Raw genomic sequence first — 17,386 nt, forward strand, 5'->3', positions numbered from 1 at the left:
GCATGAACTTAACCACTCGGCCGCAGGGCTGGCCCCCAAACTAAGACAATCTTGAAGAAAAACCAACTAGAGGGCTCCCTGCTAATGGAAATCAAGATGACGCTAAGGCTACAGCCAGGATGCTGCCGTGGTTTTGGCCCAGTGACAGAGAGAGGGACTGATGTGACAGAATAGAGGCTAGAAACAGGCCTGTGCAAAGACAGCCAGCAGATTTATGACAAAGTCCCCACTTTGATTCTGTGGGGAAAGATAATCGTTTTGCTAACTGCTATGGGATAAATTGGATGTCCACGTGGGAAAACAGGACATCTTGCCACACACCTATCACTAGAAGCAAAAATCAATTGAGCATAGACCTAAATACGAAAGGTAAAGTAATGAAGTGTCTAGAAGTCAAAGGAGAATATCTTCATGACCTTGGGATAGGCAAAAATCCTTTAGACAGAGCATGAAAGCATTAACCAGAACAGAAAAGATCGATAAATTGGACTTCACTAAAATTAAGAACTGTTCATCAAAAGACATCATTAAGAGAGTGAAAAGGTAAACTCTAGAGTGGCAGAAGGTGTTTCTGGTACACATGTCACCCGGAGCTCGGATCCTGAGTAGACACAGAAGTACTCCACATTAGCAAGAACGACAACCTATTACACAATGTGTAAAAGACTTGAATACGCCCTTCCTTGGAGAGGATGCACAGACGGCCAACAAGCAGATGAACTGAGGCTCGACATCATTAGTCATCAGGGAAATGCAAATTAAAACCACAAGGAGCTACCATCTCACACCTGTTAGAATGACTATAATTAAAACATGCTGACAATACCAAGTGTTGGTGAGGATGTGGAGCAACTGGGGCTCTCAGATACTGCAGGGGCGGGGGAGGAGGTAAACTGGTACAGGCCCTCTGGAAAACGTCTGGCAAGATCTACTAAAGCTGACCACATGCAGTCCTACTCCCAGTATATATGCCTGTGCTGCTTTTGTAGTGTGTCGATCTAGCTATGCTGAAACTACATTTCCCAGAATCCCCTTCCTTGTGTGGTCCTAGGTCAGGGTTGGCCACAGGAGATATTTGCATGGGATTTGGCAAGGAGGAGAAAAGTCATAGGCATTTTTATGCTATGAAGGCTAGTGTAGGGCCAGGTGCCTTTCTGGCCAGGGCAGCAGCCACCAGTAGCAATTCCAGTCACTCCAAATTCCAGCCCAGATGTGTGTGCACTTTCATGGTGAAAGGTACCTGCTTGTCCCATTGGCCACTTGCATCATCAGCATTCGCATACAGTGAGACAGATGCAGGCTCTACTTGGCTTTGCTACCCAAACAAATGGCTGTCTCTCCTTTCCAGAGGCCAGCCCTGCTGACCTGAGGCCCAACACCAACTGCAGATGCAACAGCCTCGGATGGACCACCAGGTCTAACCCCATCTGTACGGATTATTCTCTCACTGATAAAGGTTCTGCTTCTCGGACTGAACCCTAACTGAGACAGTACCTGAGAGAAGTAAGGGCATATGGCACCAAGATGGGCCTAAGATGTTCACAGCAGCTTTGTTTATACCAGCCCCAAACTGAAGATAGCCCAGCTGGCCCTCAGGGTAGAGGGGACGAAATGCGGCATGTTCACGTGAGGGAGCACCATGCGGCGGGAAAACCGACAAGCTACTGCTGCTCGCAACTACACAGCTGCCCCTCAAAACGATTCTGTTTACATGAAGTTCAAAACACACACGATGAATTTTTGTGTTGGAAGCCAGGATAGTGTTTCTCTTGCGTGAGGGACCTTTCCAGGGTGACGGAAATGCCCTCGTGCTTTTAAAGACGTCCACGGATTCTTCGGCCCTCCTCCCATCCAAAGCTGCGCTGTAACTCCTTCCCCCTTGAGCATGGCCTGGCCTCAGTGACTTGCTTCTAACGAAGAGGGTGCAGCAGAAGCCAGGCCATCAAAGGTGACACAACTCCTCTGGGCTTGCTCTCGAGACACTCATCCTTAGAAGCCAGCCCCCGTGCTGGGAAGAAGCCACAGGGCCACAAGGAAGAGGTATGTTTAGTGTCCTAGCCCTGGCGGAGTCCTCAGCTGACAGCCAGCATCAACCACCAGACATGAGCAGGAGGGAGCTGCTGGATGGTTCCAGCCCCCAGCCTTTGGGCCAGCCCCGCTGCCAATGAGCAGAGCAGTGAGCTCCTGCCCTGTCTGAGGCTTGCCCAGGTGGCCGGTTCATGGGGCAAAAGAAACGAGGTCACCATTTCAGCCCTTAAATTTTGGGGTGGTTTGGTACCTAGCAACAGATACCTGGAGCAGACTTACGCCTCGGTCTGAGAGGTGGCTGCCATATGGCTGTACACATACATAAAAAGTCTTTAAGCTGTACACGTACAGTCTGTGTACTTCTCTGCCTTTAAGTTACACACCTCTAACAAAGTCCATTAAAAAAGCACAACTTCTGAGGGTCTGGCTTGGGCCAACGATGAACTCTCTTTTAAGCTTTTCACCCACACTTCTAACTGCCTACCACACACGTCCTCTTTGATGTCTCACAGATACCATCAGCTTACATGACAAAATGGACCTTTGGATTCCCAGTTGCCATAAGTTCCCCATCTTTGGATGAGTGGTGGCGTAGGAGCCAGCTTGGAAGGGGTTGAAGAGGGAATGAGAAGAACTAAAAAAAATAGACAATTACTATGAGAAGTTTAGCTCTAAGAGGAACAGAGCATTGGGGTTGTGATTGGAGAGAAGTGTTGGGTCAAAGGAGTTCTCTAAGAATGGAAGCTACTAGAACATATTTGATGAAAATAGACCCAGGAGCAAGGAAGACATTGATCATGCAGGAGAAAGATGGGGTGACCTTAGGAATAAAGAATTCCTCAGAAAAGAAGGGAAACTTATGATTCTGGTCATGATGGAATAACTAATCCCAGGATAGCCCTCTGGATGTAAACAACTAGAAAACTCGGCAAAATACCTGAAACCATTACTTGCAGATATTGGACAAGAGGCACTTTGGAAGGATCAGAGGGAAAACAAATGCAGTGACCCCTACAAACACCCTGGATTTCTGCTTTTGTGCCTATGAGGCACTTTCCGATCATGGTGCAAGAAGGGGGCTCCTGAGCAGAACCAGTGGTCGCAGTTATTAGAGCTAACAAGACAATAGTAGAGAAAAAATAGAATACCAGAAACATTTGATTAATCCCAAAGAAGTCAGGAACAGGGGAAAAAAGGAACAAAGAACAGATGGGACAAACAGAAAACAAATAGCCCAACCACTAAATGTAAATAGATTAAACAGACCAATTAAAAAGCGGAGATGAGGGGCTGGCCCCGGGGCTGCGCGGTTAAGTTCACACACCCTGCTGTGGTGGCCCAGGGTTTCACCAGTTCAAATCCCGGGTGCAGACGTGGCACCGCTCATCAAGCTATGCTGAGGTGGCATCCCACATAGCAGAACCAGAAGGACCCACAACTAGAATATACAACTATGTACTAGGGGGCTTTGGGAAGAACAAGGAAAAAAAAAGAAGATTGGCAACAGATGTTAGCTCAGGGCCAGTCTTCCTCAGCAAAAAGAGGAAGATTGGCAGTAGTTAGCTCAGGGCTAATCTTCCTAAAACAAATAAAAATAAAAATAAATATAAAGACACTAATAAGCTAAAAGAAAAGAACAGGGGGCCAGCCCGGTGGCATAGCGGTTAAGTTCGCATACTCTGCTTTGGTGGCCTGGGGTTTGCGGGTTCAAAATAGATGCAGCAAAATCTGACAGAACTGAAAGACAAACCCACCATTACAGTTGGAGACTGCGATACTTTTCTCTCAGTCTGCCAGACAGAACTGGTAGACAGAAAAGCAGCAAGGATACTGAAGACTTGAATAGCACTACCAACCACCTTGACCTCACTGACATTTATAGAACATTCTACCCAACTGCAAAATACACACTCTTTTCACACACACATGGAACATTCACCAACCTAAACCATATGCTAAGCCATAAAAGAAGTCTCAATATTTTTTTTTTTTTGGTGAGGAAGATTGTCCCTGAGCTAACATCTGTGCCAATCTCCCTCTACTTTGTATGTGGGACACCACCACAGCACAGCTTGATGAGCAGTGTGTAGGTCTGCACCCAAGATCTGAACCCATGAACCCTGGGCTGCCAAAGCAGACTGCTTGAACTTAACCATTACGCCACCTGGCTGGCTCCTCTCAATAAGTCTAAAATAAATGAAATTGTACAGAGTAAATTCTCTGACCATGATGGAATTAAAAATACACAACAAAAAGATATATGCAAAATCCCCAAATATTTAGAAGTTAAATATACTTCTAAGTAGGTCACTGGTTAAAGAAATAATCACAAAGGAAATTAGAAACATTATGAACTGAATGAAAATGAAAACAGAATATATCCAAATGAGTAGAATGCAGCTAAAGCTGTCCTCAAAGGAAATTTATAGCTTTAAATGCTTATGTTAGAAAAAGAAATGTTTAAAATCAATGATTTAAGGTTACACTTTAAGAAGCTGGAAAAAGATGAATAAATTAACCCCAAATAAGTTTTATTACTCCAAAGTAAGTAAAAGAAAGGAAATGATAAAGAGTGGAAATCAAGAAATTAGAAAATGGGCAAACAATGGAGAAAAATCAATGAAACCAAAACTTGGTTCTTTGAAATGATCAGTAAAATTGACAAGCGTCTGTCTCGGTTGATCAAGAGAAAAAGGAAGGACACAAATTACCAATATCAGGAATGAAAGAGGGGACATCACTACAGATCCTCCAGACGTAAAAGGATGATAAGGGGGTATTATTAACTTTATGCCAACTTAGACAAAATGGGCAGGTTCCTTGAAAGACACAAATTACTAAAGCTGACACATAAAGAAACAGAAAATCTGAATGGCCTGATATCTAATTAAAGAAATTGAATTTGTAATTAAAAACCTGTCCACAAAGAAAAGTCCAGGTGCAGACGGCTTCACTGGTAAATCCATCAAACATTTAAAGAAGTAACACTCAGCATACACAGGCCCTGCAAGAACATAAGAGAAGAAGGGTACACTTTCCAACTTATTTTATGAGGCCCTGATACCAAAACCAGATAAAGCTATTACCAGAAAACTGCAGATCAATATCCCTTATGAATATAGATACAAAAATTCTCAGGAGATATTGGCAAATGGAATTCAGCAATATATGAAAGGATAACACAACATGACCAAGTGCTGTTTTTATCTAAGGAATGCAAAGTTGGTTTAATACTTGAAAATCAATTGATGTGGTTCACATTGACAAAATACATCTATGACAATCCTATAGCTAGCATCATACTTGGTGGTAAAAACACTTTGCACCTAAGATTGAGAACAAGGCAAGGATGTCCACTTTCACCACTTCTATTCCACATTTGATTAGAGGCCCTAGCCAGTGCAATAAGGCAAGAAAAAGAACTGAAAGTCATACAGATTGGAAAGGAAGCTGTAAAACTGTCTTTATTTGCAGATGAAAGGATTCTGTATAGAGACTATCCCAAGTACCAAAAAACTACTAGGACTAAGCGAATTTAAGCAAGGTCACAGAATGGAAAGCCAATATATAAAACTCAATTGTATTTTTATACACTATCAATGATCAATTAGAAAATGAAATAAAGACACCATTTACAATAGCATCAAAATCCATAAAATACATGGGGAAAATTTAACCACCTGTGAAAGCACTGTTGGGTAGCAGTGCTGTGGATCTGATAGCAGTATGGTGGCTCACTGGGACTGGAAACGAGCCTCCAGAGGACTGGGCGGGGGGGCTCTGCTGTTTGGGGTTGGACAGTCAAGAACCCTGAGATGAAAAGCACTGGAAAAGCTCAAGGCTTTCCATGCAAAAAACTCCACTAGTACAGCCAGAGATCGAAATGTAAGCTTTTATTACTCCAGGACAACTGGGACTTTGCCAATGCCTAGCTTCGTGGGGCATGTAGTGTGAGTCACGATTGAGGACATAAAATCATTGTAAGCCAGTGTGATAGCCCTGGGCTACTTTTGAAGACACTCAGTTACACGAAACCTGGCTTGCTTCTAAAATCGTAAGTCCCATTTTCTTTTTCCTCCCTCTCTGCCTTATTCCCAACTTCCTGCCTTCTTGGGGCTTCTCACTGTCTGGGTTAACACAGGCCTTGGCTAGCCAAATTTTGGGTAGTGGCCCCTCTGTCACAACCAGTGCCTGAGCCTGAGGCTGAGCCTGTGGCCTCTGGAGCCTGACCTGGCTCGGTGCCCGTCTGTAGCACCTAGGGGTGTCCTGGTTAGCAGGTGGTCACCTTAAGCTAGCTCCCAGGTCCCTGGTGAAGCCTGCAGACACTGGCTTGATGGGGTGTGCTGCTGGACTCTCTAGGGCATCTCAGAACTCTCACTTCTAGCTGGGGGACTAAACCATAGGCTGGCCACACCTCACTTTTCCAAATTACAAGCAGCTGGGAGGGCCCCAGGCCTCATCTGCTCTGTTCTACAGAGTGGCCCCTTTCCCCCAGGGCTTCAGCAAATCCTAAGAGAAGGGCTAAGGGCCGCTGCTGTAGGCCTGGGCTGCAGACACCCTGCCCAGCCCTCAGGGGAGTCGGCTACCTGCTCTGTCCCACTGTACCAGCGGCCCCACTCCCTCAGTCTGTGCAGCTAGCAGCCTTCAGACATGCTCTCCTGCCCCACTAACACCCCTCCCATGACATCAGCTTTCCTCCCCCAAATGCTGGACCGAAGGCAGGCCTTTGAGCCGTCCTGCCCTACTGATGGCTTCCAGCAGCTAGCCTGGGTGGCTCTGAGCCCTGCCTGTGCCCACACTGCGAGAACAGCAGGGGCCACCACCTGCTCTCCCCCGCGAGGCTGGGGCCCGCACCCCCACTGCCCATGGGCTGCCGAGGATTCGCGTGCCATGAGAACTTGTAGCCATGAGAACTTTGACTTCCGGGTTTTGGGGATTTGCCCAAGTGAACGGATCAGCTCTGAAATTCATCACTTTCTTCGGGCCTCTGCCTATGTTGGTGCTCTAGGCCCGAGCCTACAGAAGGAACAGGAAATGCCAGTTAGCAAATGGGGGAGGCTAAGGGCTCCCAGCTCAAGGGCTGGGCTGTGCTTCCTCCTCAGCTCCCAGGGCACTCTCTGGAACTAGGGGTTTCTATTCCTAAGCAGCACTTCTTCAAATAGCACCTGGAATGGCAAATGCCTACCGGGGCTTCGGAAGTGTTAGAAGCATGGCGGGGCGCTGGCTCCCCCAGTCTAAGGGAAGGTGCCATTGTCAGGAGGTGAGGGAGCTGGGACAGGGCCTAGCCCAGAATATACAACTTCCCAAGGGAGGTGTGGGGCTTCTAACCATCGTTAGAGGGGGTGGCCGGCCTCTGCGCTGTCCCATACCCTTGGAGGGCAGCAGCCTCGTCCACGCACGATCAGAACAAATGCTCTGCTGTCTGGGGCTGGCATGAGGAGACGTGCCTGAGAGCCCCCGGTGGCTGGCCATCCAGCTGCAGAGCACATATGGGGCAGCCAGGGCCCCTCTGGGGTCCAAGCCCCGTCACCTGCAGCCTCTGGTCACATGGGGCCAGTCCCGGGGGTACCTGGGAGGGAGCTTGATGATAGCAGCTGTAGGCTGTCCAGGACCCCATCCTCATACAAGGCCAGCTTCTGCACCATCTTCTGCCGGGCCGGGTTGATAACAATCTGCGGTGGCTGCGATGACGCAGAGCTGTCCATGAGTGATCCTGAGGTGGAGACAGCACCTTCTTAGCTGCAGGGGCCATTGTCCCTGGGAACTCCTCGCTGACGATTCCAGCCTCACAAGTTTTCCCTGCCCCCAGCCTAGCTCCCTGCCCCTTCGAGACAGAAGTCCTCAGTTCCCCTTCTGAGGACAGGGCCTGGAAGGGGCTGCGCCATGGCCCTGGCTCCCAGCTAGGCCAGGAGTTTGGTCCTGGACAGAACCTTCTTTGTTCCCAGTTTTCAGGAAGTGAGCTCCTGGCCTCTTCTCACCCATCTTGGGGGCACGGCCTGGGTAGACGAGACAGCACCGGGCTGTCCTCTGTGCCCCTGTCCAAGGACAGGCAGGCTGCCTGCTCTGAGACACGGCCTAGAGCTTGCTAAGGATCAAGTGAGCTTAACAGCAGGCCCCAGTTCTCTCCTCCCAGAAGGCTGGGGGCGGGGAGTATGGAGACTGTTGTCAAAGGAGGCCCCTGGTCCCTCTTCTGGGTACCTGTCCCCAGCTACCTTCCACAGCTGTGGGCCGGGTACCCGGGCCACTCCCCCAGCTTGACTCTCTGGCAGTGCCCCCTTGAGTACAGCCGGCCTGCCCAAGGAGTGCTGGGGCCCAGGCGGCAGCCCCTTGCCCAGGGCTGCCTGGCAGGCCTGGGCCTGGGGGGCAACTCAGGGTCAGATGCCAGGAATGCAGGGCAGCAGACAGGCTGGACACACTCTCGTCACTCTCCACGGGCTGGTTGGGGCCTTTCTGGAGCCGCTCTGTAGTTTGGGCTGGGGCTCCTGAGGGCACTGCCAGGGGTGGCCTCAGGCTGGTACTGCTCAGGGCACTGCTGGCGGTAGACACGTAGGAGTTCTCCTGCGGGGAAGGGGGGCTGTGGCTGGCAGCCTCTGGCTCCAGGGACAGCCCTGTCACTGCTACCTGTAGCTTCTCCAGCCTCTCGTACACCTGCGAGGAGAGGGAGGGACTCTCAGGGCGAGTTGCCTGCGGGGAGCTCTCCGCAGCTCCTGGGTGGGCCAGGCTTGGCCACAAAGACCAGTTCTGGCCCTCACAGGGCTGCTCCAGGTTGTCTGTGACCTGCCTCGGGGCTTGGGCTGCCACCCCAGGCCTCGCGCAGATGCTCTGGGGGTTGCAGGGACAACTAAGCTGGTACACTCTGCCCCCGGGAAAGCTCTAGGCCTTGCCCCTTTGTCCTTGTCACAGGGAGTGCTGAGAGTCACAGCCACCAAAGCTAAGAACTAAGAGTGGCTCCTCTCTGTCTTCTAGAAAGCAGATCTCACTGCCCTGCTGCCCTCAAATAAGCCTTCTGTATTCTCAACTGTCAGAGGGGAAGAGGTGGGGGTCAGGAAGGGGACAGGAAAAGGCAGATGCAGTGGCGCAGTGCACCCAGAAGGGGGCGCAGTAAAAGCCCTTTGCCTGTCTCTACTTACCAAGGGGGGTTCAGTGGGGTTCTGGCCACCCCAAACAAAAGCGAAGGGCAAGTGAGGAATGTTTGGAGACTCTGTCTCCAGAAAAAGGTCTGGCAGGCACTGTGGTTCACTACAGGGCAGTGCCAGGAATGTGGGGTTTCTGGTAGGCCACTGTGCCCCAGAGGTGGCCAGCATCTCAACTGCCCCCCGACCGCAGGACTACCTGGGTCATGGGGGGTCTCCTCTTGGCCCGGCGGTGCAGGCAGCAGCAAGCCAGCTGGCCCAGGGCTAGGCCCAGCTTGGGTGGACATGGCCCAGGCCTCGGGTCCAGGTGCTTCTTGTAGATCTGGGTGGCGATTGGGGCAGCCCAGGCATCTGTGGCCAGACCTGCTTGGATTGTGGTCTGGGTGCTTTTCAGGGCCACCCCGGCCTCCTCGGCCTCTTCTTCAACCAGGTCTTTCTGTGGGACAGATACTGTGAGAACGGCCCTGGGGCGTTGAAGCCACACCCCCCAGGCCCTTGGCACTGACTCCTGTGGTCTTTCTTGGGATGCGTTAAGCACCAGTGTGCACCCAGCACTGCCCTAGGCCCTAGGGATACAGTGACAAATAGAACGCCATAGGCCCACCTTCACAGAGCTGACTTCCTGGTGGGGAGAGGTGCCCACACATGCCTATAAACCAATGTAGAGCTGTGCCAGAGAGGCCCATGGGGTTTTGACCAGGGCCTGAGTAAGTGGCACTTGAGCTGGGATCTGAAGGCATGACCAAGCCAGAGAGGGCAGAGCGGAGAAGAGGAGTGCCCCATGAAGAAGCACCCCGGGGGAAAACGGGACTGGAGGCCAACTTGAGTTCTGAGATGGAAAGGCCCAGGAGGAAGCACCTGGGTCGGGCGGGGGGGGGGGTGCCTTTCAGGTAGAGGGAAAGGCTCCCATAAAGGTCCTGGGGCAGGCAGCAGAGAGCCAGCCAAGTTTGGAAGATGAGAGAAGGCTGCTGGCGGCAGGACCTGAGAGTTGTGGGGTTGGGCCACCTTAAGGGATTGAGCCTTCGCCCCAAGCACAGAGGAAAGCAAAGGGGCCACCATGATCTCTTTCTGTTTTTGAAGATTGCTTTGGCCGCGGCACAGAAAACAAATAAAAAGGGTCCAAGAAGACCAAAGAGGGACCTCTGAGGAGACTGGCGTGCTGCTCTGTGGCAGCGATGACCACATGGAGAGCAGCCCAAGCTGGGGTCGGCTCTAGAGATGGTGCCAACAGGACACGCTGACAGATGGGGAAAGTGAAGGCAGGGGGCTCCTGGGTTCTGGCCCGGACCTGCTGAAACCAAGTAATGGACGGAAATAGCCCAGAGCCAGGAGCAGAAGCAGCGGGAGGTCTAGCAGTTTGCAAACCGTGAAGAGCAAACATTGACAGAGGACGTTTTGGGCCCAGGAGGTGTCCGAGTGCTGTTAAGTGTGCGAAGTCAGCTTGCATATGAGGAAACAGGCCCAGCAAAGAGCAGGAATTTGCTCCAATACCACCTTCAAGCTGGGACGAGATGCCAGGTCTCTTGGCCCTGTCTCAGTCCATGGTGAGGCAGACAGGAACCAAGGAGGAAGGGGAGGGGGCTGCTCAGACCTGCCCCCACAACATGGAGCATTCGTCTGCAGCTTGCCCGTTGGGGCCTGAGAGAAGGCTTCTCAGGCCTGCCCGATTCTCTCCCACAGCCTCTCCCAGGCCTCTGTGTTCTGTTTTCCACTGCAGCTTCTGGTCCCAGCACACTGGGACCGCCCTGCAGGGACACCCCCTCCCCTTCCCCCAGCCCTGGTGAGGTCTGGAAAGGCCTATGGCATCTGCAGAAGAAAGACAGGTTTCTCCTCGGCAAGGTGAAGGAAGCTGTTTGGGGCCCTGCCTACTTTCAAAGATGAGTCAGCAGCAGAGGCTGGCTTCTATGGGGTGCTCTGTTCCAGATCATTCTGCCCTCCAGGGCTGCACCTCTTGGTTGCTAGGAGCAGCACCTCCCTCCCTCCCTGCCTCAGGAGGCTCACCAGATACTTGGTCCTGGCACCATGCGTCCTCACAGCTCTCTGGCCGACCAGGCTCTCCAGCACTACCTGGAGAGAGGGCAGGATGCAGAGCGTAGCAGCGGCTTCTGGCCTGGTGCTGCTCCAGGCCTTGGTGGGACGGGCCGTGTGCAGAGGGGCTTGTGGGGTGGACAGGGTAGCCCAGCCCAAAGAGGCTACTAAGGTGTGGATTAGGGCTGACGGGCATGGCCCTTGGATGGGCAGATGAGGACTGTCCCCCAGCAGGAACAGAGCCACACGCTATGGGACCGAAGCTTCAGGGCTTTGGAGGGTCCACTTGAAGAACAAGAATGTATGATGACAAATATGAAATGAGGTGCAGGGCCAAGGAAGGGGCCTGTGCCACAGAGGGAGGGGCTCTGGAGCTGAAGCTCCATTAGCTTCCTGCTGGGTTGGCCTCTGGCCCCACAAGGAATTCTCCAGGCCCTCCTGCCTTTGCCTGGCCACAGCTTCCCCCCTCAAGCCAGCAGAGGGTATGGCAGCTCACCACGCCGAAGCTGAAGGTATCGGTGTCCACAGCCAGCCTCCCTGTCTTGACATACTCCTCCGGCAGGTAGGCCAGGGTGCCACGCACGGTCCGTGTCCGGGCCACGGTGCTGCTCTGGCTGGGGTTGGCCCCTGCAAAACGGCTGAGACGGGCCAGGCCGAAGTCTCCCAGTTTGGGCATCAGTCTCTCATCCAGAAGGACATTGGAACTTGGGGATGGAAGGGAGTGGTGTCAGCCTGGCCCTGGCCTTGGCTGGCCCTGCCCCCTACATCTGCTTGGCCCTGATGAAATCGGACTGGGGCCACTAACTCACACCTCACCCAGAGAAAGCGGCTGGCGCTAAGCAAGTATCCAGCTACCTGGGGGGCTCTGAGCCAGCAGCTGCCAGGGCACCCTCGTACAGTTCGGCCCCTGCTCATTAGCGGGGTGCATCCTTGACCTCTGCTTCTACACCTGTCCCATGCCAGGTACTCAGTGACCTGGGGCCTCCAGCTCTGATGTCCCCACCTTGGCCTCAAGCAGGAGAGGGTGGGCCTATCCTCACAGGGGCCACTCATGGCAGGGCTCCTCGGGATAAGACACCAGGCCCTGGCAAACAGGTGCCACTGCTCCCTGCTGGCAGGTTTGGGAGCATCATCCCCTTGCCGTAGACTCTGCCCCTGCAGTTCTCAGGGGCCCTAGCCGCCAGGCTACGGCCCCTCCTCACCTCTTGATGTCTCCATGGATGAGGCTGGGGCTGTCCTGATGCAAAAACTGAATTGCCCGAGCTGTGCCCAGAAGGATGTCCAGTCGCTGAGGCCAGGAGAGAGGGGGGCAGGCCTGGGTCTGGAGCGGCAGAGGGAGCAGGGGGCACAGGGGAGGCTGGGGGGCCACCGTTCCTTGACCCCCAACCCTCCCTCCACCTGTCACCACGGGATCTGGACAAGCCACTTCACTCTCTGCTTGTTTCCCCTTCTGGAAAACAAGGAGCCAAATCTCCATGAGCTACTTCACCAGAGGGTCAAGATTAAGCCATCCCAATGCTTCGTACAGCATGCCTACGGGACGTGCTTTTGGGAGTCGTTACCGACTCTGGTGGTCCCAGTTCGCGGAGTTCATTCATTCGTCCCAGGCGATCAGGATGTTGGTGCAAGCTTTCTCCCTGTTCCCCCAACCAGTGTGCTTCTCCTGAGTGCTTAAAGAGGAGGTCGAGGACGCTCTTGCCCTGTGGCTTGTGCATGCCACACAAGATAGGCAGGGCCCAGCTGCTGCTGCCCACTCGCCCCTTTTTCCAAAGGTGACACTGACAAGAGACTCCGGCTACGGTGCTTGCGCAGGGGAGAAGCTGGAGTCAGGCCACTCTGAGTCGACAACCCCCTTTTTAGAGGCACCATGGCCCAGCTTCTTGGGCATGCAGGAACAGCCAGGGAGACGCCACAGGAAAGAGTTCCAGGGAAAACAGGGACCCACCTTAGGTCAAACCCTGAGCTCAGGCCCTGCCTGCTGGTGGGACCTACTCCCAGAGGCTGAGAGCCCAGGCCCTGCCCCCTGCTAGCCTAGGTGCCAAGAGTGCTGCGGGTCCAGGGAGGCAGGCCACGCCGGGTAAGTCTACCTGGAAGTGGAGGCGGTCTTCCAGGGAGCCATTGGGCAGGAAGCCGTAGACAAGGCAGTAGCAGCCAGTCTGAGCACAGTAGCCTGCAAAGTCCACGATGTTTGGGTGACGAAACCTGCTTGAAAAAGTGGGGCCTGAGTGCTCTGGCGCCCAGCCTCCACCACGGTTTCCATTTGGCCATTGCGGGGGTGGGTAGTCCCTGCTGGTTCCTCAGCTAGGCTGGGCGTGGCAGGCTTTGGAGGCCTGAGGGAGCCAGGTGGAGTGGTGTGTGGTCCTGGAGGTTAATGGGGCCCTGGTGTGGCTCTCTCTGCCACCAGTCAGGAAGGATGCCCCAGGCTCACCGTGACAGCTGCTCCACTTCGGTCAGGAAGCTCTGCTTCACAGTGGTCCACTCCAGATCTGCCTCCTGCAGCCCCCAGGGAAAACAGTATGCAGGCAGCATGAGGCTCTCGCAGCCAAGGACTGAGGACCACACCCACGGCCACCTGTCCTGGGCCCAGACCAACCAAGGGGCCAGGGACCTTGACCCGGGGAATCAGAGGGCTTAAGTAGCTGCATAGGGAAGCAGTGTGGGGGGACCAGAAAAGTGAGGGTCTGTTGCCCCCCCTCCAGGTCCTTTGTTGAGATGCTCCACCCACCTCCTTCAGCCTCTTCACAGCGTACACTGTGTTCCTCATCACAGCCCGGTACACACACCCAAAACCACCCTCCCCGATCTTCAGCTCTTCTGAGAAGTTGTGAGTGCCCCGGGAAATCTCATGGAGGGGCCAGCAGAACGGAGAGGGGTGGGCCCCCTGCAGGAGGGACAGCTGGCTCTCTGGGCTCGGCTGTGGGAAGAGACTCCGTATCAGGTGAGGACCTGTCTCCTCCCCTCTGCCCAGCCGCAAGCCCGTGCCCCACCTCCCCCAGCTGCCTCCCAGCTGGCTCCAGCGGGCTAGTTGGGGCTCCCAGATGTACTAAAGGCTGGGTTTCTTGCTCCTTCTCTGAAACCTTTGCTGGGGGCAGGACCCACCTACCTTGGTAGAGGAAGGGGCTGGGGATGCCGGTGGTGGCCGGAGGGCAGCAAGGCTTGGGACAGGGCCGAGCTCAGGCCCAGAATGGGTCTGGGAGCCTGGAAAAGCTTCATAAAGACATCAGTGAGAGGCAGGCAGAGACCGGCGGCAGAGGGTACAGCCGTGGCCATGGTCAAGGTGGCCCTTTCCTCAGGTCCAGCAAGTCCAACATCCGGGCCCTCTTACCTGGGGAGAGGAGGGTGGAGGCTGACGACTGCAACTTCCGGGGGCTGAGAGCCTCGGCCTCAGAGGGTGCAGAGAGGCTGCTGGGCTTCAGGGCGGTGGTGCTGGGGGGCTTGTTGGGGGCGGGAGGGTGCCCTGGGACGCCAAGGAAGGAAAGGACGGTTAGGCCCAACCGGGGGGAGGAGCCCCATGGGAGGCCGAGGGCGGCCCCCAGCCCGGGGGTCCCGGGCCGCGCGCTCACAGGCCGTGATGATGTCCCGAGCCCGGAGCAGCTGCAGGTGCGTGAGGATGCGCACGAGGTCGGCCACGCGGGCGTTGCGGTTGATCCAGGGCCACAGGACGCTGGCCGTGCGTTGCCCGGAGCGCTCGCACAGCCGCAGCTCGGTCTGGTCGCGCACGATCAGGGCGGCTGTGGGACGGGAGGGCATCAGACCTGGGCATCCGGGGCCCGAGCGCCCCCCTGCCCACCCTCGCCGGCCCGCCGCCACCCACCGAACTGGCACCAGTCGGCGGGCTCCAGGGCGTCCATCACTTTGTAGAAGCGGCACATGACGCAGGGTGGCACCTCGTACAAGAAGTGCTGGGCGCCGGGGACCGCGGGGTCCCCCGGGCCCGGCCCCCCGGCCATGGCCGCCGCCGCCGCCGGGCCGGGGCCTCTCCGGGCGGCGGCGGGCGCGGGCCTCGGCCGGCCCGGTCCGCGGACACTGACTCACTTCCCCTTTAAGCTGGCCTCGTGCGACGCCCGGCAGGGCGGAAGGGGCGGTGCCCGGGCCCCCCGCCATCTTGCCCGCCGCCGCCGCCGCCGCCGCCGCCGCCGCGCGCCTCGGCCACACGGGGGCGCCGCGCGGGGTCCCTCCCTGCGAAGGCTGCGTCAGCGGGCCGGGCTTCCAGGAGGAGGGGCCGTCCGAGGGGGGCTGTGAGGGAGGGAGGACAGCCGTTCCCAGCACTGGGGCCAGAGGGCTCGGCCAAGGCACTGGACGTTCCAGAAAGGGCTAGAGCCGGGCTTTGTGAGAGTCCCTGGGAAGTCCCCTTAAGAAATTTTGGCTTTATTTGGGAGGCAGTGGAGCGTCGTCACAGAGACGGGCAGGACAGGGTCAGATGTGGGTCCCACAAAGGCCCGGGCCGACTCCCGTCAGCTAGCCGTCCGGCTGGGTGCAGGGAGAACAGTCTGGAAGCTTGTAGGGCAGGCCAGCCCAGCTCCGAGGATTTCTGCCCACCTCCTGCGCCCTGGATCCCATCATTCGGCTCCTTCAGGGACCTGCTCCGGCGATTGTTAGCTCTTTACAGTATCTGCCCCTTTTCTTTCTTTGCTGGCTCCTTCCCACCAACACGGAAAACACATTTACCTCTCTTAAACACAGGCCTTCAGCAACTGCTGTCCCTCCTCTCTCTTTCTGTCATACTTCTGCCTCAGTTTGCACTCTCCTCTGTGAGGACGGCAGAGGCCCCCTCTTACCCCTGTTCTCTGAAGCAGTCACCAGGCACCCAGCTGTTCTGAGCCTGTTGGACACCTTCGTCAATTTCTCTCTTGCCCATTCCCACAATGCTCTGCAGCCACTGATTTCTTCGGATTCTCTGGCACCCCTCCATTCCCCAGCCCCAGAGTAGCAGCCACTATGTTCCTGTCATCTCCCTGAATATCTGTGGAGCCCATCTCTTCCCCACAGGCCCGCTGCTCTCTCACTACTGCCTCTTACCTGGATGAACCTGCTTCCTGATCCTTCTCTGCCTTGTCTCTGTCTGGGTGGTCTTCCTCGGGCACAAAATCAAGCCACATTGCTTTCCTGCTTAAGACCTTCCTGTGGTTCCCGAAGGCCTCTGATGGGGTCCCAGTGCAGCCTCCGCGCTGTCATCATTTGGCCCCTGCCCGCCCACCTCACGTCTAGCTCTCTGCACATGTCAGCAGCCTTAATCCATCCAGAACTCATTCGGGTTCTGTGAATGCACCAGGGCTCCTGCATCCAGGAGTTTGAACGTGCAGTTTCCTGGCCCTGGTGCGACAAGGTTGAGCTCCAACAGCTCCCCAGGTGGAAGCTAGGGTGAAAACTCCCTAGGCCCCCTGGGAATCTCCAATGCATCCTTCTTGAGCCTCTGTACTTGCCCACCTCCCCCATTAGATAGGGGAACACCTCACAAGCAGATTCTCCAGCTGGATGCATACTTGCAAGGCAATAGGTCACCTTCCCTGATGGGCCCCCCTTGCCCTCTTGATCCTGACCCCAAAGGGTTCCCCCCTAAGCTGTTTTCCCAGGGACTTACGGCAGTTTCCAGAAACTGGGTCTGCCCAAGACGAGCCCTCCATTGGAGCCTCTTCCCAGAAGCCACAGCCACTGTTGGCCACTCCCAAAGAGGAGGCTAGCTATGACCTAAGCCTCAAGTGGCTTATCATGAGGACAGCCCTTACTGAGACTACCAACTGAGTATGGGAAATTATCATGCATGCACATACTAAGCTCCAAGGGAACAGGGACTTGGTCCTACTTGCTCACTGCTGGACTGCAGCTCCTGGGACAGGCCTGGCACATGAGGGATGCTCAATACACACAAGTTGCATTTCAACCCTTTTTTTTAACTTTCAAGGCCAGGACTTTCAAGTGTATCTTCTAGTAGGTGTGTCCACATTTGCACATGAAGCTGGACTCTGAGCAGTTCTGTCATCCCTTCCAGCCCAGCAACAGCCTGGTGAGGACAGCTGTGGTGGGGCAGGGAGCTCCTGAGAACTCACAGCCTTACAGGAAGCCAGGGAGCACAGGCAGGGTGTGACAAGGCCTGCAAACCCCACAATGACAAGTGCCCCCTTTGGCAGCGAGCCAGGTCAGCAGAAGCCATAGGAGGGTCTTGGGCGGTAGGCACAGGAGGAACCAGAGCTGGGGGG

At 55.0% G+C, this 17,386-nt stretch overlaps 1 protein-coding gene across 6 annotated transcripts; it reads right to left on the reverse strand.

The window, feature by feature from the left end:
- Window positions 1–5,906: 5,906 nt before the first annotated feature.
- IRAK1 (interleukin 1 receptor associated kinase 1) lies at window positions 5,907–15,241 on the reverse strand. 6 transcript variants are annotated; one of them, XM_044763982.2, is made up of 15 exons: window positions 15,004–15,241; window positions 14,753–14,920; window positions 14,515–14,646; window positions 14,293–14,396; window positions 13,915–14,103; window positions 13,618–13,682; window positions 13,277–13,391; window positions 12,752–12,859; window positions 12,392–12,639; window positions 11,686–11,893; window positions 11,163–11,228; window positions 9,361–9,597; window positions 8,227–8,676; window positions 7,598–7,741; window positions 5,907–7,044 (listed from the first exon to the last, which is right to left on the reverse strand). In XM_044763982.2, the coding sequence occupies exons 1-15, from the start codon at window positions 15,137–15,139 to the stop codon at window positions 7,033–7,035; spliced, it is 2,382 nt and encodes a 793-aa protein (XP_044619917.2). In that variant the 5' UTR covers window positions 15,140–15,241; the 3' UTR covers window positions 5,907–7,032. The 6 variants fall into 6 exon arrangements, with proteins under 6 accessions (XP_044619917.2, XP_070359141.1, XP_070359139.1 ...); XM_070503040.1 differs by having other exon boundaries at window positions 8,445–8,676; window positions 15,004–15,240; XM_070503038.1 differs by having other exon boundaries at window positions 8,241–8,676; window positions 15,004–15,240.
- Between the last annotated feature and the right edge of the window lie 2,145 nt (window positions 15,242–17,386).

The sequence above is a fragment of the Equus asinus genome, chromosome X, assembly GCF_041296235.1.
Source record: "Equus asinus isolate D_3611 breed Donkey chromosome X, EquAss-T2T_v2, whole genome shotgun sequence".
Lineage (NCBI taxonomy): Eukaryota > Metazoa > Chordata > Mammalia > Perissodactyla > Equidae > Equus > Equus asinus.